At 36.6% G+C, this 25,119-nt stretch overlaps 1 protein-coding gene across 2 annotated transcripts in view; it reads right to left on the reverse strand.

Annotated features, from left to right (window-relative positions):
• Positions 1-25,119, reverse strand: part of SGO2 (shugoshin 2) — a 46,762-nt gene that overhangs the window by 12,873 nt on the left and 8,770 nt on the right. Inside the window, exons 2-7 of one of the 2 annotated variants that reach the window (XM_067741059.1) lie at positions 17,110-17,377; positions 14,311-14,445; positions 12,017-12,192; positions 11,000-11,077; positions 10,213-10,298; positions 813-1,021 (exon numbers count right to left, since the gene is read on the reverse strand). In XM_067741059.1, the coding sequence (XP_067597160.1) occupies positions 813-1,021; positions 10,213-10,298; positions 11,000-11,077; positions 12,017-12,192; positions 14,311-14,443 (682 nt within the window). In that variant the 5' untranslated portion in view covers positions 14,444-14,445; positions 17,110-17,377. Of the gene's footprint in view, positions 1-812; positions 1,022-10,212; positions 10,299-10,999; positions 11,078-12,016; positions 12,193-14,310; positions 14,447-17,109; positions 17,378-25,119 lie in introns of those variants that run through there. The other variant, XM_067741060.1, reaches the window with a different exon arrangement.

Below are 25,119 nucleotides of genomic sequence, written 5' to 3' on the forward strand. Positions count from 1 at the left end.
TAAAATACCATATAATTAAAATTTAAGTGTCATCATTTTTTCTTGCTCAACCATCACCTAGGCTCAAGTTCTTGCTTTATCACCAATTGGTTATGATCTTGAAAAAGTCACTACACGTATCTAGAACCTCCATTTTTATATCTCTGAAAAAGAGAAGATATAACTAAATAATATATCATGTCTTTCAATTCATAAGCTAAGATACCAAGAAAAGCTCTTTAGGCCAGCTCACTTCTAAATACTGTTTCCAGAGTAGTAGTATTAGGCCACTGTAGACCTGACATTTGTTGGCATATTTACTTTTTTTTGGCTGCACTGGGTCTTCGTTGCTGCGCGTGGGCTTTCTCTAGTTGTGGCGAGCGGGGGCTACCCTTCATTGCGGTGCATGGGTTTCTCATTGCAGTGGCTTCTCTTATTGTGGAGCACAGGCTCTAGGCACACAGGCTTCAGTAGCTGTGGCACATGGGCTCAGTAGTTGTGGCTCACGGGCTCTAGAGCGCAGGCTCAGCAGTTGTGGCGCATGGGCTTAGTTGCTCCATGGCATGTGGGATCTTCCTGGACCAGGGACTGAACCCATGTCCCCTGCATTGGCAGGCAGATTCTTAACCACTGTACCACCAGGGAAGTCCTGGCATGTTTACCTTTAAACTAATTTTTTCACCAGAAATTTTAAATAGTAGAAGTTAGGAAATCTGTAACATAAGAAGTCTAACTTATTAACTGTTTATACATGATGGCCCCCAAGAAGAAAATCCAATGAATGTTAACTATTTAATACTGACACTCAAAATGAATTAAAAAAAAAATCTCACCTTTGGGAAGTATATCAACAATAGAAGAAATGTGTTTGGAATCATTTACACCACAAACATTCTGATCATTTTCTTTAAGAAATAACAATTCCAAGTTATGCTGAGTTGATACCAAAGAGGGGCTATCAGGTGATGTCTTTGACATGATATTGTCACACTGCTTTTTTTCTTTATCTTCATCATCATCATCATTTGAAGTTAATGGAACCCTAGGAGCAAGTAAGAATGAATGAGGAATTTTGTATTTTACAAAAATTATTTAGAAAATTACATGGATAGTTCTTTCTATATTCGATTTATTTAAGATCCAACCACAAACCCACCCTGATACCATTTTGTGTTCAATGAAGGCAATGATACCATTTTGTGTTCAATGAAGGTAGGAAATAGGTAGTTTCTAATAGTACGGATGAGTAAAACAGGAATGCTTCTTATCCCCTTATCTCCAGTGACTCCAAAAGGAGATAAATGATATAATCACTGGTTGAGCTATTAGGACAATAAAATTAATGAAATGAATAAAGTTCAAACATACTTATAAATATTCGTGTATAATAGTTATAATTTTCCTGTAATTAACTCTATGGAAAACCCAAAACTCTTCCTCTGGTTTCAAACAAGTACAACTTGTATGTAAAGTTTTGTGTGTAATAAAGTCTGCTATGTTTCCAAAAGGTATCCATATAAACTAAAGCCATATTCCTAGAGTAGTTAAATCTATGGAGGGAAAAAGAAATCTATGGAAATAGACAAAATGACCTTTTTGAATTCAAAGAAGAAAGAGTAATATGCTCCAATGATAAGGATTTTGCTTTGTATGCCAAACAAATCATAGATATTTAAAAATTATTGATAATGAAAATACTAGAAAATATTTGTTAAAAATTTAAAGGCACCTATCAGTAGAATAGCCATTGGGAAGAAATGTCTATACCACTTGAAGAAACAGGTTAGCAAAAATTGTTTATTTTACAGAGGAGAGGTTCTGCTTCAGGTAATGGCCAAATAGCTACTATTGAATCAACCTTATCAAACATAATGAATATAAATTCTGGACAAAATATAAAAAAAACAACTACCCAAAGTCACTGGAGAGTGAATAAAAAGCAACTAGATACAGAAGAGGGGTTGGCACTTAGAAAAAGGGTGAGCTTCTCACTGTTTACAAACCTCAGTCAGTGCGACCTTTTCTAGAAGTTAGAAATCCAGTCTTATTATTATTAGTTCAAGGTCAGAATTCAGGGCAACTACAACTGCTGTAAAGTGTGTGTGATGGGAGAAAAAACAGGAAAAGTAGACAGGGAAGCCCCAAATTTTGTGCATAAACTCTCTCCAAATCTCTAGCTCATTCCTGAATCACATATATGAGAAAGATTCCAAGTGGCCCAGCTAAGGATTATAGAACTGAAATGAGATTTCATATGTTGTTCATCACAGGGAAGTATTAACAAGTCTGAGTTCAGATAAGGTAACTTATCTACTAAAATAAAACATCAAACTTGTTGGAGGAATATACCTGAATCCAGATTTTCTACAACATAGGAGTCACAATGTCGGGGGTACAATCCAATATTATTCAATATATGAAGCAACAGAAAAACATGATTCAAACTCAAGAGAAAAGATAATCAACAGAGAATGATCCAAATAAATAAATGGTCAATAAGCACATGAAAACATGCTCAGTATCATTAGTCACCCAAAAAATCCAAATCAAAACCACAGTGAGATACCCCTTCATATCCACTAGGATGGCTATAATCAAAAGGATAGGTAATAACAAGTGTTAGTGAGGATATGGAGAAATTGGAACTCTAATACTTTGCTGGTGGGAATGTAAAACAGTACAGCAGCTTTGGAAAACAGTTTGCCAATTCTTCCAAAAGTTAAACATAGAGTTATATGATCCAGCAATTCCACTGGTAAGGGCGCACCCAAGAAAGTGAAAAATATGTCCACACAACAACTTTTATATGGATATTCATAGTACCATTACTCATTCACAGTCTAAAAGTGGAAAGAGCACAAATGCTCATTAACAGATAAATGGATAAACAAAACGTAGTTTATCCATACCACAGAATGTTAACCGGTCATTAAAAGGAATGAAATACTAATACATGCTATAATATGGATGAAACTTGAAAATGTTATGCCAAGTGAAAGAAGCCAGACATAAAAGGTGACATACTGTGTGATTCCATTCATATGAAATGTCCAAAATAGGCAATCCATAGAGACAGAAAGTGGATTAGTGGTTGCTGTGGGCTGGGGAAGAAGAGATGAGAAATGACTACTAATGGATATAGGTTTTCTTTTTCGAGTGATGAAAATATTCTGGAATTGGAAAGTGGTGAATGTTGCACAACTCTGTAAATATATTAAAAACCACTGCATTGTATACTTTAAAAAATAAACTTCATATTAATGAGAAATTTTATGTTATGTGAACTATATCTCATTTTTTAAAAAATAAGTAGAAAAAAGGAAATAATAAGGTGCAGACACCAAAGAAATATGAAACCGAAAAAAAATTGAGAAAAAAAAATCAATGAAACCAAAAGCTGAGTTTTTTTAAGAGATCCGTAAAATTGACAATACTCTAACTAGTTTGATCAAACTTTACTGTCTAGATGAAATGGATAATTTTCTAAAAAGACAAATATTTTCTAAGTTGACCTGAAAAGAACAGAAAATCTGAAAAGCCCTCCATATCTATCTAAAAAATGAAATTAATAATTAAAAACTCCAGACCCACTTCTCTTATGAATTCTCTCAAATACTTAAGGAAGAAATACCAATTGTACAATTTTTTTCAGAAAATGGAGGAAGAGGGAATGCTTCTTATCTCATTTTACAAAGCCAGCATAACCATTATCAAAACCTATCAAATATATAATAAGAAAATTATAGACCAATATTCCTTATGAAAATAAGTACAAAATTCTTTAAGTAATTATTAGCAAATCAAATCCATCAACACATAGAAATAATAATACACCATTATTATACACCATGACCAAGTGGAATTTATTCTAGGAATGTAAAGTTGGTTTAACATTAAACAAATCAAAGTCACATTAATAGAACAAAGGAGAAAAGTTATGATTCTCTCCACAGATACAGAAAAAACAAATTTGACAAAATTCAATACAAATTCATTATTAAAACTCTCAGCAAACCAGAATAAAAAGGAACTTCCTCAACTTGCAGAAACGGTGCCAACTTTTCAACAGTAAAGACAGAAGACAATGAAATAATACCTTTAAACTGCTAAAATTTAATAACCTAAAGTTTTATCATTGCAAACATAATCTTTAAAAATGAAGGTGATATAAATATGTTTTCAGAAAAATAAAAGCTGAGCGGATGCATTGCTAGTACCTGAACTAAATAATAAAGGATTTCTTCAGGCAGAAGGAAAATTGTTTCAGAAGGAAATAAAATGCAAGCTTATTTGTGAATTTTACCTCAATAAAGCTGGAAAAACAAAAAATAAAATACAATTAAAAAGGAGCATACAATTAAAAAATGCAGGAAGCAATATGAAGAAATTGGAAATGAATATTGACTACACAAAACAGTGAAAGTAGTTAATTTGTGGGATTAAAATATATGCAGAATGAAAATACATAATAATAACATAAAGGCAGGACACAGGAATGTCGAGTCAGTGTTCAAAGATGCTAGCATTACTGAGGAATGTTAATATAATAATCAGTATTAGAGTATAATAAATCAAGGATGAGTGTTGCTATCATTAGGGTCATCATAAAGGAATAGAAGTTAATAGACAAGGAAAATTAAATTATGAAAAATGTTTTATTTCAAATTAAATTATGAAAAATGTTTTATTTATTTATTTATTTATGATATAATAAATCAAGGATGAGTGTTGCTATCATTAGGGTCATCATAAAGGAATAGAAGTTAATAGACAAGGAAAATTAAATTATGAAAAATGTTTTATTTCAAATGAAATAAAGAAAGGAGAGAAAAAAGGAACATAAAACAGGTGGCTCAAACAGAAAATAACTAGATGGCAGATATAAACTCAACTCTCAGGAATTATATTAAATGTAAACATAACAGCTATTCTAATTAAAAGAGATGATATTACATTAAATTCATTTTTTAAAAAAGGTAAACCTACATGCATTTTAAATATAACAGAGAGTTAGAAAGTATAGAAAAGGACATACCATGGCAATGTTATATCAGACAAGTAGACTTTAAAGCAGTATCATTTCCAGAAATATTTCATATTGATAAAACAATTTATCAGGAAAACAAATCCATCCTAAATTTATATGCATCTAGTAACAACTTTAACATATATGAAGCAAAAACTGACAGAACTAAAAGGAGAAATAGATAAATCCATAATCACAGTGGTAGACTTTAATGCACTTCTCTCAACAGCTGATAGACAAGAGAAGCAGGAAAGATATGGAAAGTCTGAACAATATAATCAGCAAACCTGACATAATTGACATATATAAAATACTGCATCCAACAGCCACAAAATACACATTCTTTCCATGTATACCAAAAATATTTACCAAATTAGACCAAGCTGTGTTCTAATGCAAGTCTCAATAAATTTAAAACGACTAAAATCACTTGAACTATATTCTGTAATCACAGAGGAATTAAATTAGAAACCAACAAAAAGTAATTAGAAGAAAACACCCAGCTGCTTGGAGATTAAATAATCTTGTAAATGATCCATGAGTCAAACAATGTATCTGAACTGAAGGTAATAACTACTTTGAAATAAATGATAATAAGGATACAGCTTATCAAAAAATGTGGGATGCAGCTAAAGGAAAAAAATAGCCTTAAATGTAGGCAGCTGTACCCCAACAACTTCATATTTTTGAAAAGGCTTAAAAACAATAATCTAAACCATTTTAAGAAACAAATAATTACAGTAATAATAAAACTTTTAAATTGAAAAGATAAACACAACACTGTAAATCAACTATACTTCAATAAAATTTAAAAAAGAAAAGAGATAATAAGAAGCAGAATAAATGCAATAGAAAATAAATATACTAAAAGAACGATCAACATAACCCCAAAGATGATTCATCTTTGTAAAGATGACAACATTGATAAATCTCTAGGGCAAAACTAATCAAGAAAAAAGTGAGAAAAAACAAATAGCCAATATTGAAAGAGAACATCATTATGTACCCTACAGCAGACATTAAACGTGTAACTAAAGCTATTCTGCACGATTATATGCCAATAATTTGATATTTTAAATGAAATGGATAAATCTTTTTAAAAGTTAACAAACCTGACAAAAGAAGAAATAGAAAAGCTGGATGTTCTTACATCTATTAAAATGGGATGTTATCAAAAATGTTTCCACAAAAAAACTTCAGGTCCAGATAACTTCTCCCAAATATTTAAAGAAAAAAAATTTTTTACACAAATACTTCCAGAAAATAGAAAGAGGGGTATTTATCAATTCATTTACTTTGACCAGCATAATATAAATATCAAAACTTGACAAAATATATTATAATAAAGGAAAATTATACATCATCTTCATTATTAAAATACATGCAAAAATCCTTTAAAGGATTAGCAAAATAAACTTAGTGATATATATCAAAGGGATATATCATCAGGAGCAATTCATTTCAGGATTGTAAGTGATTTAACATTAAAAATATCAATTATAATTCATTACCTTAGTAGAAAAAATATTAAAAATTCATTACATTAATAGAAAAAAAGAGAAAAATATTATCTTCTCAATAGTGACAGAAAAAGCATTTGATAAAATCCAACAGCCATTGATGAAAAAACTCTTAGCAAACTAGGAGTACAATGGAACTACTTTAATCTGATAAGGAGAATCTATAAAAACCTAAGAGCAAACATATTAAATAATGGGAATACAATAAGAATACCCACTGTTAGTACTTTTATTCATTACTGAACAAGAAATAATCAGTCCAACAAGGTAAGAAACAAAAGATAAAAGGCCTATAAACTGGAGAGGCAGGTGAAGGGCAAACAGTTCTTATTTACAAGTAATAAAATTCTATTAATATAAAATTTTTAAAAAACTATGGATAAATTATTAAAATTAATAGCAATGTCAATGTAAACAAGGTTAATATTCAAAAATTAGTTGTATTTCTACATACTATCATCAAAAAGAAAAAGAAAATTTGAAAACTATCAAGAATAGCACTAAAAACATCAAATAAGTAGGAATAAATGTAAGATGTGCAATAACTGTATTCTAAAAGCTCTGAAACTACATACATAATATCTAAAAAACAGAGTGATATACCATGGTCATGGAAGAAATACTCAATTTTATAAAGTGTCAATTTTCCCCAAACTGAACTATATTCTACATAATCCCAATCAAAATTCCAGGTGTGTATGTATGTAAACTGACAAGCTAATTCTAAAATTCACATGGAAATGCAAAAGGCCAAGAATGGCCAATTAATATATATTCTTAAAGCATAAATAACTAAAATAGAGATTCAAACTATCAAATATCGAGACTTATTATAAAGTTAGTAATTAAGATAGTGTGGTTTTGACAAAAAGACTCATGTAATAGAATAGTGAGTTCAGAAATAGACCCATACATATCCAGTCACTTGATTTTTTATACAGATGACACTGCAATGAGGTGGGGAAAGGATGGTCTTTTCAATAAATGGTTCAAGGTCAACAGGATTTCCACACTAAAAAAATAAATGACTCTTCTCTCACATCATACCCAAAATTCTAGGTAGACTGAAGATCTAAACATGAAAGGGAAAATAATAAAGCTTTTAAAAGAAAACATACATAGGAGAACACGTCATGAACTTGCAATTGGTAAAGCCTTTCTTAAAAGACACAGAAAGCATAACCATAAGAGGGAGGGGGACAAACAGATATATAAATTGGATTCATCCAAAGATACCATTAAGAGAGCAAAGAGGCAAGCCACAGAGTAACAGACAATTGTATGCACAAAGAATTTATACACAATGTATAGAAAGAACTCCTGCAAAAAAAAAAAAAAGATAACCTGATAGAAAGAAAATAAACATATAAACAGATGCCTTACTTCATTAAGTATCGGGAAATTAAAACTTCAGTGTAATACCTCTACACCCCATATGGCTAAAATGAAAAAGACAGACAATAACAAGTGTTGTTGGAGATACATAACAACAGGAATTCTCATATATTGCTGTTAGAAATGTAAACTGGCATAATCCCTTTAGAAAACTGTTTAGCAGTTCCTTCCAAAGCCAAATACATGTAAACCCAGCAATTCTACTCCTAAGTATATACCCAACAGAAATGTATACATATATTAATCAAAAGGCAGATACAAGGTAGAATTATTTATAATAGACCAAACCTAGCAAAAAAACTAAAAACAGAAGAATGGATAAATTATGGAATACATACAATGGAATACTATACAGCAATGAGAATGACTGATCTACAACTACATAGGACAATATGGACGAAATCTCACGAACACAATGTTGAGCTACAGAAGCCAGAGACCAGAATCATACATCCTGTATGATTTCATTAAAGGAAATTCAAAACTAGGCAAAATTAATTAATCTACAATGTTAGTAGTCAGGATAATATTTATCCTCGGGTGGGTGATGAGTAGTGACTGGCAAGGGGCACAAGGCTATCTGAGGTACTGGTAATAATCTGTTTCTTGGTCTGGGTATTGGCTATACCATATAGTGTTCACTGTGAAAATTCACCATTCTCTAAAGATTTTTGCACTTTTCTAAAATGTACATTATACTTCAAACAAAAGTTTACTTAAGGGCTTCCCTGGTGGCGCAGTGGTTGAAAGTCTGCCTGCCGATGCAGGGGACACGGGGTTGTGCCCCTGTCCGGGAGGATCCCACATGCCGTGGAGCGGCTGGGCCCGTGAGCCATGGCTGCTGAGCCTGCGCGTCCAGAGCCTGTGCTCCGCAACGAGAGAGGCCACAACAGTGAGAGCCCCGCGTACCGCAAAAAAAAAAAGAAAAAAAAAAAAGTTTACTTAAAAAAACACAGTAAAATTTTCTGGAGGGCAAGTTAACACTTGATTCATACATTTACATGAAATAATGCATGCATAATGACGGCCAAGATTTTCTTGAAAAAAACCTGAGCACCTACAAGACAACAAAACGTACTATTTTAAAACTATATTAATTAAAATGTACAGGTGCAATGTGGCGCCAGTACAGAACAGACAAAACAATGGAACAAACTGGAATGAATAGAAAATGACACAGTGGATATAAGAACTTTTTTTTTTACTATAGTACAGATACCACTTCAATACATAAGTGCACTTTGTACACTTAAAAAAATGCATTAAACCTATAATTTATGTAACAGAAAGAACACTGTCTAAAAGAGACAAGACAATTCTGATCAATGCTATTAATTCATTGAGTCATTTTACCTCTCTGGACCTCAGTAACTGTCTTTAAAAGTGATAGGTTTGGGCTTCCCTGGTGGCGCAGTGGTTGAGAGTCCGCCTGCCGATGCAGGGGACGCGGGTTCGTGCCTCCGTGTGGGAGGATCCCACATGCCGCGGAGCGGCTGGGCCCGTGAGCCATGGCCGCTGAGCCTGCGCATCTGGAGCCTATGCTCCGCAACGGGAGAGGCCACAACCGTGAGAGGCCCGCGTACCGCAAAAAACAAACAAACAAAAAAAACCGGTAAAAGTGCTAGGTTTGAAATAGAGTATTTACTAAGATTATAATCAAATTAATCAAGAAATGGGAATTTTGGTCAGGAGAATAGTAATGATGAAAGTTTATTTTAAAGTCTGAGTAGTATGCAAGATAATAAAGGTAGAAATAGTTATGAGATTTACCCAGCAGAAAACATGAGGCCAGTGGTGACCTGGAGGAAAAGAAAGAACTGAAGAGTAGCAGGATTCTATAGATGACCTTGGTTATTGAATTGATGGGTAAGTTTCCTTGGAGCCCTGGAAATACAACCTGTAGCAAGATACCACAAACCATCTCATTTCTACCTTAACAGGCAACTACAGGTTGATGAAACCAGAACATTGCATAACACACACAGATTATGTTGTATGAAAATCTAAGTATTCTGAACCAGTGTAATTCAAACCTATGTAACTCAAGGTCTACCTGTGCCTCTTTCTTCTCTAGAAACTATGGGAAAGCTGAATATTATTTCAAAGTTTAAAACTGAATTCTATTAGATTATATCTTCAATTTCTTTCACTGGTACAATATTGACAAGTATTTCATTATTTATTTTTAAATGTTTTTCTGTTTCAAGGAAGCAAACCAAATAAAAACTTTTCGAAGTCCAATTCAGGTAAAAGTGCACCAGTCAGTATTTAACCAAGTTTTGGAGCAATTACCTTGCAAATGGAAGACGCATCAATTTGCACTGTTTACTAACCCGTTTCTTCTTGCTACTTGGCAGAAGAAAGGGACTCTCATGGAACTATTTTTGAAAAGAACAAAGAAAATGAATGAAATTTCTAATCTCATTAGATCATGTTTGTCATTAAAGTACCAAATTATACAAGATACTAACAGTAATAGAACAATTCTTACGTGTAGCCTTCAATAGTTTAATGAGAATAATGTGATGATAAGGTCAAACACAGTTCTTCCTTAATCATGCCATACAAAGATAATCACTACTAATATTTTGGTGTATAACCTCCCAAACTTTATTCTATGCCTATGAATATATACACATGTCTATACTCATGCATATACAATATTTCTACATATACATTTGACCCTTGAAGAACATGGGGATCTAGGATCTACCTCTATTTTTTTCCCCAATAGTTTTTCGATTGTGTCCATCTTTTTAAAAATAATACAAATTCTTCCCTAATTTGAAATGACTTTTCTACTAATATCTTTTATGTTTTTGAGTCTGTTTTGTCTTGTGTTCCATGAGCTGTCTAATCCTGTGTTACTTTTAATCGAAAGCTAATTTTTATATAAAAATTTCAATAACCAATTGTATCAAATAATAATGTGCTGTTAGCCAATTAAAATTAATATTATCTCCATTCCTTGGTACAAAGTTTAAGATATGCATCTCTAACCTTGATGCTACTTAACTAATCTGAATTATCCTCAGTAATGCTAAAAATATTACACTATTTAGACACAAATTCTACTTACCTCAGAAAGAGTGCTCATTTCAATTGCAGTTATCAAGCTATTGTTCATGAGTGCTTCTATTTCTATAAGCTTCTTATTCTGAAATAAAGAAAGAGCCTTCTAATCAACTAAGATTTGGAGTTTATTATACCATATACATTTACAAATACCATCAGTTGAGAAGACTTAAAAAATAACAGATCACATTAGGCTAAAAAGGTGCTACACTGCATAGTTCAAAAAGACACAGACACAGACACATACGCACACGTTTTGAATGCTTTTGAGCTATCAGTCATAAATTTTCCTACTTTTTTTTTCTGGCAGCACCACGCGGCATGTGGGATCTTAGTTCCCTGACCAGGGATCGAACTCGAGCTCCCTGCATTGGAAGCACAATGTCTTAGCCACTGAACTGCCAGGGAAGTCCCTTCCTACAGTTTTTAATCTTCTCATAATAATAATACATCATGTGGCAACTGAACACAGTTTGTCAGCCACAGGAATTGAACCTCCAAGAAGTACAGTAAGTCATTTTTCCATTTTAAATTAATTTCTACTCATTTTGGAGTTAGAGCTATAGCTGTAGCTGTAACCTAGCTAAGCACTGGCTGTTACTGCCCTGCTGTGGACAAAGTTGGAAGTTGGAAGGAAAAGCAAGGACTACAATCTTCATTCTACTTGGCTTGTAGCCAGTGGAATGTTGCCATTAAGAGAGAATACAAACACTCAGGGAACTTCCCTCCTTTCAATTCACTGGAGGAATTATGCCCATCTTCTTATAATATATTAATGTATCAAGTTTTGCTTATGATAAGCAATCAAATGTTGATCAAGGTATTATATTAGTTTGCAGAGCCACAAGTACACATTTAGAATGTAGATTCAAGACACCTATTTTATTACCCATTAACAGTTTGTCCATTAACATGGCACACTCTTTCAATAAATTTTTTACATTAATTACAGGTCTGAAAAACATTTAGAGCTTCTAAAATAATACAGTTTTAGAATTCAAACACAATATAGTTTCCATACCAAATTATTTAGCTTTAGACGAAGAAATGTGTTCTCAAAATTCAGTTTCTCCACTTCTTTTTGCAATAGCATCTTTTCAGTTGTAATTCTTCGAGAATTCTCTTTCTCTCTGCTAAGAGCCTGAGCTAATGCCCTGTTGTTGTGCTTTAAAGAAATTTTGAAAATAGAAGAATTATCTGTAAAAAAATTTTAAGAGTTAATATTGAACATCTTAATACATTTTCATATTCCTTAATAAAACTACTTTGGACAAAACATATTTCACTTTGTTTTAGCTGAAGTTAGAAAAGAAGAGCATGACAACACAGATGGAATTTTGAAAAAAATGTACCCAGAGTTTGGAGCTGAAGAAATAAAAGCTAGATAGAAGATGAATAAGAGTTGTGAGAAATGCAGAATGTTTGTGAATACAGAGTTAGGAATAAGAGGACTCTAATATAGACACAGTATTCTAGATAATTAGATCAGTCACAAAAACTAAATCTTGATACTTGTTGCTCTGCCTTCCTTCCTACCTTTGACTAGGAGGTAGAATGGAGAAGCTGATCCCACAGCTATAACTAAAGATGTCCTAGAGAAATTAGGGTAGCCAATCCGTGAAAATTTTAGAGCCAGTTTCTGTGGCTCCAGAACTGAATTAATGCTCCCAAAGTCCATTTTTCAAAACCTCAAGTAGAAAGGCAGCATACTTACTGTAATGTTGGACAGATCATCTAAACCCTGTGGGATCTTCTACCTCCACCTTAGATATCCTACCTCTTATTTCTAGGCATCTATTGCAATCTAAACTTGACCCCTTCTCTTTACAAGTACTATGTAAATATAATTTAAATCAGAATGCTTCCCCGTTGTTAGCAAAAGAAATTTAATTGTGAATTCCTTGGTAACGCTCACCTTACATATAGTGTTCCCTTAGTACACCTAAAGCATAACTGTATTTTCATAATTTTGATTTACATGCCACTATTCAATAACACATCCCATGGATTTAAAGTTATAGTATATGTAATATGTTTTATTTTTTTTATTTTTTATTTTTTTTGCGGTACGCGGGCCTCTCACTGTTGTGGCCTCTCCCATTGCGGAGCACAGGCTCCAGACGCCCAGGCTCAGCGGCCATGGCTCACGGGCCCAGCCGTTCTGCGGTATGTGGGATCTTCCCAGACCGGGGCACGAACCCGTGTTCCCTGCATTGGCAGGTGGACTCTCAACCATTGCACCACCAGGGAAGCCCTGTAATATGTTTTATAATAGTAATATATATTTTTATGTAATAGTATTAATAGCTATAGTAATAGTAATGGTAATAATAGTTTATAATACTAATAATATATTTTAAAATACTCAGGGAAAGCTTGGGTGTCTAAAAAAAACAGAGTCCAAAAAGTACTTTATTTTTGGCACAAAGAAAGTAGATTCAGACAGCCACCTTTGACATATCAAGTGGAAATAGACTAGAACCAGTTTAGGACTTGCAGAAGCTAAAGGTTAATAACATTTTCCTGTTGCACTCCTCAGACTCAGTGTATTCCTTCATAGCAGTGGGCGTGCAATGGTCCTGCCAAAGAGAATAGGAAACTGCCACTATAGAAAGTGGTCTAATACAAAAGATGGTCCTAGAGACCTGGGTAGGAGCAACATTACGATTTAAAGACACTCAGGAGGCTGGGCTATTTCACAAGGCACAATTACTTTTCACACGTGTTGATCAACAGGAAACCTCCCCCAATCCTGCTAAGATGGAAATGAATCACTGAGATAATTTTCAGAAGTAATGAAAATTTATCTTGGGGTGTTTCCCTTTCTTTTTTTTTTTTTGCCTTCTGACATCTTAGCTCCAGAATCCATGAAACACCATCTCCAAAGAGGTCAGTGCCCTCATGATGAGCTTTGGTTACATAAAATCACCCACTACAGCACACTATCTGGGCCAACCACCTCTAGATTACCCATCATCCAAATGCTGCAACATGTCAGAAGGACAATCCGTCACTTTTTTTTCAGCTCTTTTCCAGAAATGTCATGTTGGTATTTTCTTTGCAGTGTAGGAGGTAGCTGCCTTGGGCCACCCCAGCCTCACTGCTGAAAATTCAGCTGTCACCACTGACAGTAAATCATCATAACCACCCAACTAACAGGAGTTGAAGGAGATAGGAAGAATTGAATAGAGAAAGTCTCATTTAACAAAATAGTCATTTTAGTCATTTTCTATACTTGAAAAAGTATCAAATACTATATCGATTCTCCAGAAAAAAGTAAAAATGTGAGTATACTTTAAGACTAATAACACTTACTTAGTATTTTTGTTTTGATTTTTGAAGCAAGAGAAACATTCAACTTAGCAGCCTTTGAAATTCTTTTCTCTTTCACATGTCTTTTAATTCCTGAGGTAAAAAGTGAACCAGTTTCCATCACTGGGTACTCCATCACTGAAGTAAAAAAAGAAAGCAGGAGATCACAGTATTGATTAATAAAGGGAAAAAGGATAACTGATAAATTCTAAGAAGTAAATCTAAATTTACTAAATTTAGATTTTACTAAGAAGTAAATCATGACTTAAATAATATACTTTGTACATAAGTATTTGCAGAACCCTTCATATAAAATCTAAAAGTATGAATATAATCAAAAGTGGTTTAAAAGTAGAATCCTAAAAAGGTAAATAACTTTGTTTTTTCGTTTAAACCTATATCATTATATCTGCTTGCCAGGAGCTAGGCTAGGCACTGGGGACAAAAAACAGGATAAAGCTGCATAGGAATGCACAGTCATGGAATGCACAGTCCAGTGTGGGCACAGACTCTATTGTGATACAAAGTAAGAAGTGTAACCTTAGAGACATGCACAGAACAGATGTACCTAATCCTATGGGGACTGTTCCCACTTCATCCTCGGACATACACTCCATTTCTCTGCAGCCTTTACAGCACAACTCCTTAAAAAATTGCCTATACTCAGTTTCCAATCTTCTTGCAACCTATTTCACTCAATTCCAACAAAACTGCTTTTGCCAAGGTTTCTAATGACCTCCACACTGCTAATCTAACGGTCAGTTCTCAGTCCGCATCTAACTTGATCTAAGAGCAGCATTTAATGTGGTTAATTTCTCTTTCCTCCTCAAAAACAATATTTCCTCAGCTACCAGAACACCAAACTCCTGGGTTTTGTTTTGTTTTTTTTCCCTAGCTAACTAGCTGCTTCTTTCCAGTCTCTTTTACAGATTCTTCCAACCTATAATAAGTTCTCTCCTTGGATTTCTTCTCTTTATCTACCCTCAATCTTTTGGTGTATTTTATGTATTTAAGTCATGGCTTAAAATACTACCTAGATATCAAGAACCCCAAAGTTTATGTCCTCTGTCTGGATCTCTTTCCTGAACTTTCCTGGATTCATATAGTTGTCTACTCCACAATTCCACTTGGATAACTGAAAGAGCATATCAAACTTAACCTGCCCAAAACTGCTTCACTCAGAGCCTTCCCCACTTCAGTTAATGGCAACTCCATCCTTCCAGTTGCTCTAGTCAAAAATCTCTCACATCCCAATTTACCTTCACAATGCATTTAGAATCTGACGACTCCTCAGTATCTCCACTGCTACCAACCTAGACTAAGGCACTAACATGTCTCACCTGAATTATTTCAATAGCCTCTTACCTCCCTACTTCCACTCCTGCCCTCACTACAGTGTATTAATCTATACTATCTAAAACTCTTCACCATCTGCTCTTCTTCCCATTTCTGTAACTTTAAACTCCTCCTTCTCTCCCCCCTAGTCCATGACTCTCAAGCCACAGTGGCCACCAAGATCTCACTGCTCCTGACATATGCCAGGCATTTTTCAGCTTCAGGTCCCTTGTATTGGAGTACCCATTCCAGGGTGACTTACCACACAGAGATTGAGGTACAGTCATTCCTTGGTATCTGCAGGGTACTAGTTGCAGGACTCCCACAGATACCCAAATCCACTATGCTCAGGTCCGTTATATAAAATGGCATAGTATTTACATATAACCTGGGCACATCCTTCTGCATAGTTTAGATTACTTATAGTACCTAATACAATGCAAATAGTTGTAAATGCAATATAAATGTTATGTAAATAGTTGCTCGGCAATTAGCAAGTCAAACTTTGCTTTTTGGAACTTTCTGGAATTTTCCCCAATTTTTTCCTTCAGTGATTCGGTTGGTTGAAGGAGATGATTCGGAACCCGAGAGTCGGACAGGAGAGCTGACTGTATTATAAATAGTGGTTAGACTGTGTTGGTGCCCCAGTTCTAATATTTCACAGCTACGTGATCCTAGCATCTCCAAGTCTCAATTTCCAGACTTAGAAAATTATAAAAAGTCAGAGCATCTCATTGTAGGGACTTAATGAGCCAACGCATATACAGTGCCTAGTACTGGACGTAGCACAGAGCGCTCAGTAACATTACCTATGTATTATTACTCCGTAGCTCTCGTCTGGCTAGCATCTCGGCTAAAGCAGAACTACTCAATCCCACATTCAATTCTCCTGAATTGGATTCCTCATCTAGAAAACTCATAGTCCCTATTTGCCTACCGAAATCCTACCTGTGCGTCAAGACCTAGTTCTGGTTCTAAGTTCTTCCCAGTCGTCTATCACCGCTTCGCCTTCAGTCAGTCTCCCTTTTAATCGAGCACTCCAAAGTAAAGGGCTCCTCCAAGAACTTGAAAAAAGCAGTCTCTAACATTCATTCAGCCTATTTACTGAGCGCTCACAGTGAACCAGATACTGTTCTAAAAGCAGTAGAGCAGTCATATAGACAGAAATTCCTTCCTACAGGCGCTGGGTTTCTGCCTGGCGGCTGGCCCCCCTCACGGAGCCGAGAGCTCAAATCCCAGGGGCAAGAAGCAGTGACTTAGATCCAAACCAGGGCCTTCCTCAAGAAGCCCCTCCGAGCCAGCACTGGGCCCGGGGGCCGGGAGACCCGAGGCGGAGTGGGCGGGGCCGCGCGCGGCTCGGCGGACCAGAGACCCGGGAGGGCAGCGCCGGGAGGTTCAGCTCGGGAAGGGCATGGGTCCCGCCAGACAGGGCAAGGCCACGCCAAATGTCACAGATCACTGACTTACCGCTTTTTCAGCGTGGTGGGACCACCACTCAGCTCCCGGAGCCCGGCGCTCGGGGTCAGGGCTTGGGTTTAAACTCCGTAGCCGTTAGCGGTTGCCTCGTCAGCCAATCAGATCCCGAGAAGGCGGCGCAAAGCAGCTTGGTTACCAGGAAGTGGGAGGTGGAAGGGGCGGGACCTCGCCGCGGGCGTTTGAAGGGGACGTGGCCAGGCAAGCCTGGGGCGACTTAGCCTGGGTGCAAGGCTTTGAGCAGGTTCTGTTGCGCTGTCGCCTAATGTTTTTGAAAAAGAAAACGCTCCTTTGACAAAGCTACCTTTGTCAGTCAGATGTTTAAAAGGCTTGACAACCACCTGAAGCCTGTTGGAAAGTTTTTGTTGTTTCTGACGTTACTGTGAGACTGCCCGCCCACATTTTACCAGTTCTTCTGCATCTTTGCACTATGATGCCAGCAGCGTCATTTAGTTTCCACTTAAAAGCCCTCCCCATTTTTCTTTTAACTTTTCGAGGGGAAAGCGGCAATGAAATTTCGTTGAAAATCCTGGATCTCATTAATACTTAGGTCTTATACTAATGGTTTGTTTTAGCTAAATATACAAGAATGGCATTTTCTGTGATTCAGAGCTACACAAAAATATATATTACTCACTTTATGTTACAGGTCAATTAGCTTAGTTTCCTTTCACAAGTGACTTTCATATTCCATACAAAGAATTTAGAAAAACTATACAGAGAATAAAATTTCCTCATTGTATGCCATTAGACTGAAAACGAAAATAGCTTGTTAAATCTAGGTTTTAATAATTAATTATACAGTGATGCAGTCAACTTCATATTCTTGTCAATATTTTGTTCATTTGGGGACATTTGAGAATCACAACTTTCCATTTTACTTTACAGAATCTAGACAAATGATGCAAAACATGGTTTTGAGTTAGATCTTAAATATATTTCAAGATTGGTCTCCATAGAGATCTAGCTAATTGAGTCTTGTGTAAGTAGAACAGTTTTTATTGATTGGCCGCCTGCTAAAATAAGTCTATACTACAGTAAAAACTTCAATAATAGTGGTTTAAAATGAAATATATCAATTATAGAAATTTCTGGTTATCAAGGGGTTAACTAGCTCTCTATCTTGTGTACCCAGCCTGACACATTAAATGCTCAATATATATTATATGTACTTTATTTCAGAGCAGTTCAGGGAATTTCATGAACCAAATGCCTGTAAATTATAAAAAGCTCTTGAAAATGTAAGTTCTTATCATACAAAATCATAAACCTAAAAAGTGTAATTGACTGGGCTGAATTTAACCTGACCTCAGCTTGCTTTTAGGTCATTTGCCTCTTGGGTGGAGGCAAATGGATAGAACCAGAAGCCCTGGGCTAGGAGTGTGAAGATACAGTTAGCTGTATCTTGAACACACATTACCTTTGGGTTCTTTGTTCCAAGCTCCTTATCTATAAATTAAATGAGCTCACAGTTGTGTTGGGATACTCTCCTGCACAGGGCACTGATTTTGCTCCTCTCCATCTCCTTAATTTTCGTACTCATTAGTTACCTAATTTTCTCTACCTAGGAGTAGATTCCAGTCAATTAAAATTTGAATGTCCTGACCCACACCCCAAACACACACCAAAAAAGAGGAAGGAGGGCAAGGGAGAAGAGGAAAGCTTCCTGCCAAACAACAATAAGAATGAACAATCCTCTTTACCATCTCAGCACTACTAAAACAAAAATCATCCAAGAAAAACAGTCCCTGAACAGGAGCCACGTAGAAGCACACTGCAAATCAATAAGCCAATAAAACAAAGTAGAAATAGTGTACGTATATTTTATTAAACCATCTGATCTGATAATCCATATCAGTCTGGCAGGTTGAAAATTAGCCCAAGAAAAATTAACCTAATCTGATAGAAGCAGAAAAGGACACTGGGTTATTTAAAGGATTTCTGGAGAGTATAGAGATACAGGCTTGGAAAACAGGCAGGAACAGGGGCTCTGGCAGCGGACAAGGACCCAGCCACAGTCACAGCCTGTGAAGATGCTGCTGATCCTGCACAGCCAGCAGTGGCTTTGAATGCTGCTGTTGGGACCGTCACTGCTGCTACCTCCAGGAAAAGTGGGCATACTGTATGTCAGTGCCCTACACCCCTGCCACTTGGCATCACTAGCTCCTGTTGCTAGGCCTGGGTTGGGTGTGCCTGACTGGTCAAGCCTGGATCACAGGCTACAAATCCTAGCTGCAAGGGAGTCCTGAACATTCAGCCTGTACCTGGCTTTATCAGATTCTTAGTGAGAGGCCATCTCTGCCTCCCACCTAGACTCAAGAAGCGCATTTTGAGCTGGACAACCAAAAGAATGACAAAGGTTTGTTTCAGTATTTGATGCTACCTTACTACAACCATTATTTCTATTCTCATTAATGAGAAGACTTCCTGCTATGCCCGGTGAGGGACAGGTAATAATTATAATTGCAACAGATAACATTTATCAAGTGCTTACCATTTCCTAAGCCCTGTGTCAGGCCCTTTATATAGCTTTTAAGTTGTCACAACGATCCTATGTGGTAGGTACTATTATTTCCTTTTTATGGTTGAGGAAACTGAGGCACAGAATATTTGAGTAACTTCTGCAAAGTTTAGTAAGCAGCATAGGTGGGATTTAAAACCAGGCAGCCTGGCCTGGGCCTCTTTGAAAGAAGATAAGTGACTTGTCATCTGCCACTTCGGTTTCGAGGCTTGCCAGCCTCCTCTTTTTCTTCAGTATACATTTTTGGGGAGTCCCTTTTGGCATTATGCTAGAGGTGAAGATCATTGAGGCTGACAGGCAAACTATCCATTCCCATACATTTCTATTAAGTAGAGACTGGAGGTGATTTGACACTGTTTCTTTGATTTATGCAAGGACAGGGAAGATGTAATAGGGACACCAAGCATTCTTCTCTCTGCTCTAGGTATATGTATGTGTAGAAGGAGGCTTCTCTGGGGAAGGATAAAATAATCAGGGGTCTTGGTCTATCATTTGTCTGGCCGCATAACCTCTAGCAGTAGTTCTCATTGCAGCTGTTTCACCTACACGACACTAGTCCACGTGCTGGACTATATTGAGAGAGAGGGAGGGGATGGGGGCAGTGTCTATTTCCCAACCTCTACTCTGTGCCTCCACAGGGAATTCCAAAAAGACTTAAGCATTTCTTTCCTCAAGATTTCCAGTGATAAGATTCAAACCATACAAGCTGGGAGCTTGGGGAGGGATTGCAAAGTCAGCTGTTGTGCTCACTAGCTTTACTAAGGGGCTTACATTTACATGCACCATCCAACAACGCAAGGCCCTGAAGCCCACATCTCCAGAGTTCTCTCCCAGAGGACATTCCCCTGGCTGTTGGAGAGGGTCCCAAGAGGTCTCCGTCCACACCCTTTCTTATCACATATCCCGTCTCCCTTCTACCCCTCACTGCAAATGCGAAGGAATAGCAGCTGTGGATAATAATGAATTCTGCTGTTTTGAAGTCCCTTTGGGATGTGTGGGAGGTAACGTCCAGCAGACACACAGGTATAAAACATGGAGCTCAAAAGAGATGTCTGGACTTGGGAGTCGGCAGTGAACAGTAACAGAAATCAGTGGAATCAATTAAGTTAAGGAGGGAGAGTGTTTAGAAGCACAGGGACAGTAGAAGGTAGAACCCTGGTAAGCATCAGTGCAGGGAGGAAAGATGAAAGGGCAGCAAGAAAGGCAGTGAGAGGGAGGAGGAGACATAGGCTTCACAGAGGCCAAGAGAGGAGCTCATTTCAATGAGGAGACAGCCAACTTTGTCTTAAGCAGCTGGAGATGTGAGCACAAACAGCTCCCGGGTCAACAGTTAGGATGCAGCAGAGAGGATGCAAAGATGAGAGAGCAGACAATTCGTTGAAGATGAAAAGAGAAGTGACAATAGCTCCAGGGCATCCAGGTGGAAGGAGGGTTTGTATTCTTTGCATAGGCTGGAGGAAGTGTTGGTAGAAAAGGAGAATGGATGATACAGGATGGTGGAGCAGAGTTCCATGGATGCAGAGGTTGGAACAAGGGCTAAGCCATGGGCTGAAGGGTTGCCTCTTCCTCTGAGGCAGGAAGAAAAGATAAAAGACCAGATGTAGACATAGATGAGTTTAAAAACAAAAGTGCTTTGTAAGCTTTCAAAGTCATACAAATATAAGACTATTACCTATCATTTTATTTAGAACAGTTGCTTCCTTAAAAAGCCATCTCTACATTTAAAACATTTTGATGCTTTAATTTAGTAAAAACTAAGGTCAGAGACATTATTTAGACAAGAACCAAAACTTCCCCATCTCTGTAAACCGTTTCTCTAACAGAATAAAAGGAAATAATTAGTTTGTGCCTAAAACTCTCAGCTGCTATCATATCAATCACTATACAAGGTTAGGACTAACTGGAGATACAGTTAGTCACGGAAAGATATATAAAAAGCACTGGGTTCAAACTCAGTTGCGTGCTGACTAAAACACTGTGGAATTTGAGAGGGAAAAGATAAATACGCTAGATTGCAGATTTCTCCCAAAGTAAAAATTTAGACGATGAGTATAAATAAACTCAAACAAATAGGGTCATCAAATCAAACTTTTCTCAGCCAAGGCAGGAGCCTATAAGTAGCTAAATATTTATCGTAACAGTTGGCTGTCGAAAACTTTGCTACATTCACCATTAAAGCAAATGTGAAGTACTTTTCTCAATTAAAGGACAACTCATAATTTTTTAAACTCACAAAACATCATGTATCTTCTCTATCATCCTAATTTTATTAGGGTTGATGACATAGGTGGTTTTCTTAAGATCATATTTGCCATTTTAATGTGTAAGTAATGCACTATATAGAGAGTGGTAGAAGTTAGAAAAAAGGATAAACAGCTAATAGGTGCCAGGTCCTATGAGGTTATAATGATGGAAAGTTTGAGCTGTCAAAGAATTTTAGAGACAACCAGATTTGACACATACAATGATAACAACACAAGGTGGTCCAGGTTCATTGCCACGACAGTAGCAAAGGAAAGAATGATTCCTATTTGGTTGTAGATCCAGGAAGCCACACAGGGGACAGTTCATGTGACCTGGGGGTTGTGGTAGGTTGAAAAAATCCCCCCCCCAAAGATATATTAACTTCCTAATCCCTGGAACTTGTGAATGTTACCTTATAAGGCAAAATCATGGATGTTACCTTATTTTGCAAAAGAGTCCTTGAAGATTTAAGGATTTTGAGATGAGGAGATTATCCTGGATTATCAGATGAGCCCTAAATCTCACCACAGGTGTCCTTATGAGAGACAGGCAGAGAGAAATTTGACACACAAACTCACATGCAGAGAAGGATGGAACAGAAAGAGCTGCAGTCACAATCAGCAATGCCAACAGTCACCAGAAGCTGGAAGAGGCAAGAAACAGATTCCCCTAGAGCCTTCAGAGGGAGTGCAGATATGCTGACCCCCTGATTTTGGACTCTTGGCTGCCAGAATTGTGAGAGAATAAATTTCTGTTGCTCTAAGCCACCCCGTTTGTGGGAATCTGTTATAGTAGCCACAGGAAACTAATACGGGGGTCTTGAAGGATGAGGAGGGTTTCACCAGATGAGAACTACAGCGTGTGGAAAGGGGCAGTTTATTTTGAGAGAAGGGTAGGATAAAGGCAATAATATGGATAAAAATGAGTAAATTTTCTAACGAATAGTTCAGCTCAGGTATGATGTAAATATAGAGGGCTAGGTAGGAAAAGAAAGATGGGGCAGTTATTTTGCAGTAAGGACACAGGTACATTTTTGAGCAGAAAAAGGACATAATCAGCGCTATGCAGAAGATATACTTCTATCAGCTTGCAGAAAGGTTTCTGGACTTGTTAGAATAATTTACAGACAGTCTATATAACATGGAATTATATTTACATTTTTTAACCTTTTATTTTGAAATAAACTTGTATTTTTATTATGATACTTTTTATTCTGACAATTTCACTCTATAGACTCCTTTTTTTCTTATTTTTTAAAAATTTATTTTATTGAAGAATAGTTGATTTACAATGTTATGTTTATTTTCTCCCGTTGCGGAGCACAGGCTCCGGACGCGCAGGCTCAGCGTCCATGGCTCACGGGCACAGCAGCTCCACAGCATGTGGGATCCTCCCGGACCGGGGCACGAACCCGTGCCCCCTGCATCGGCAGGCGGACTCTCAACCACTGCGCCACCAGGGAAGCCCTATAGACTCCTTTAATCTGGAAAAGTTACAAATTCTTATTTTGTCTTTCATGACCTTGACATTTTAAAGAGTACAGGCCAACTAAATTATAATGTCATTCTATCTGGGATTGTCTGATATTTCCTCAGAATTAAATTCAGGTTCTTACTGGGCAAAAGTAGCATGGAAGTGATGTTGAGTTCTCAGTATATATCAAGAGCACATAATGTTGGTTTGCAACGTTACCTTGATCACTTGATTTAAGTACTGTCTGCCAGGTTTCTCCACTGTAGACTTGCTATTATTTATGATTAATAAGAATCTGGTAGGGAGACATGTTGAGTGTATATAACTATTCTGCTACTAATCAAAATTTTCACTCACTAGTTTTAACATCTACTGATGTATCTTGCCTGAATCAAGTATTTCTGTGATAGTTGCCAAATGGTGATTTTTCTAATTTTATTATTTCTTTTGCTGATTGGCAAGAGATTTCCTCTCCACCCGTATCTGTCTGTATACCTATCCATCCAACAATATGGGCTCATCTATCAGTATTTATCACCACCTATCAGTATTTATCAGTATGGACTCATGGATTCTTATTTTATTCAATAGATTATAATCTATTACTATCATAATTAATTTTCACAAGCCAATGGTCCCATATTTGGCCAGTAGCCCTTCAAGATGATTCCTGTGTCCCTTTGACAGACCCCATCATTCACTGAACACTCTTACTTTCTGAACAGCAGGATATTTCTGCCTCATTTTGTACTTTCTCAGTCCCAGCCTCAGTCAATCAACCATTTCACCAAGAAGCTCTGTTTCCTTTTACTGGAGAATGGGGCAGAATGAGTTTAGAAACCAAAATCTAGGCACTCGATATGCCCATTGCTACTGGAGTGTCATTGGTTCTAGGTTCACTCAGGGGACAGAGCTTGAAAATCTATATATATTTGTATATACATACATGCATGAATATAAACATACCCACATTTCTTTCCTCCTATCTATCTATCCACCTATCCATCATCTATTTGAAAACCCATGCATTCACACCAATACTTTCCATTCCAAATAAAAACCATAGGGTTCATTCTAGCATTTTCCTTTTTAATGTATATAACTACTTTTCTAACAGTGAGAAATATGGTTCCTATTATTTACAATATATTACTTTTTGCTCAGTCCTAGAATACATAGAAAGTAACTTCAGAGTTGCTACCCCATACCTCTGTGAAAACTTAACTAGACTTGAAAATTTATTTACTGTTCTTTTTAAAATCTTAAGTTTAAGGGTATGTCATCAAATACAGTGATCTAAAGTTACTTGGATTCATTAGTTTTCCCCCTCGCTTCAGCGTGACTACGCTATTCATTTGAATTACGGTTAGGTTTACTTAGGTCTACTTGTATATAGTTTTAGAGTTTTTCCCTATCTTTATGTGCACGTATGTTTATTTTCTTATGTTTTAGTATGCGAAACATTAACTAGTTTCAAAAGCCAGAGCTTTATAAATAGGTGTATTCAAAAGTGTCATTCTCTTCCTTTCTTCTTTCTGTTTCTCACTCCTAATTCCTTACCACCTGTGTTAGTTTCCTATTGCTGCTGTAACAAATTACCACAAACTTAGTAGTTTAAAACAACAGAAATTTATTCTTTGATAGTTCTGGAGGCCAGAAGTTTGAAAGGAGTCTTATGGGGCTAAAATCAAGGTGACAGCAGGAGCAAGCTCCCATGGAAGCTCTAGGGGAGAATCTGTTTCCTTCCCTTTTCCGGTGTCTAGAGC

Source organism: Pseudorca crassidens, chromosome 6 (assembly GCF_039906515.1).
Source record: "Pseudorca crassidens isolate mPseCra1 chromosome 6, mPseCra1.hap1, whole genome shotgun sequence".
Taxonomy (NCBI): Eukaryota; Metazoa; Chordata; class Mammalia; order Artiodactyla; family Delphinidae; genus Pseudorca; species Pseudorca crassidens.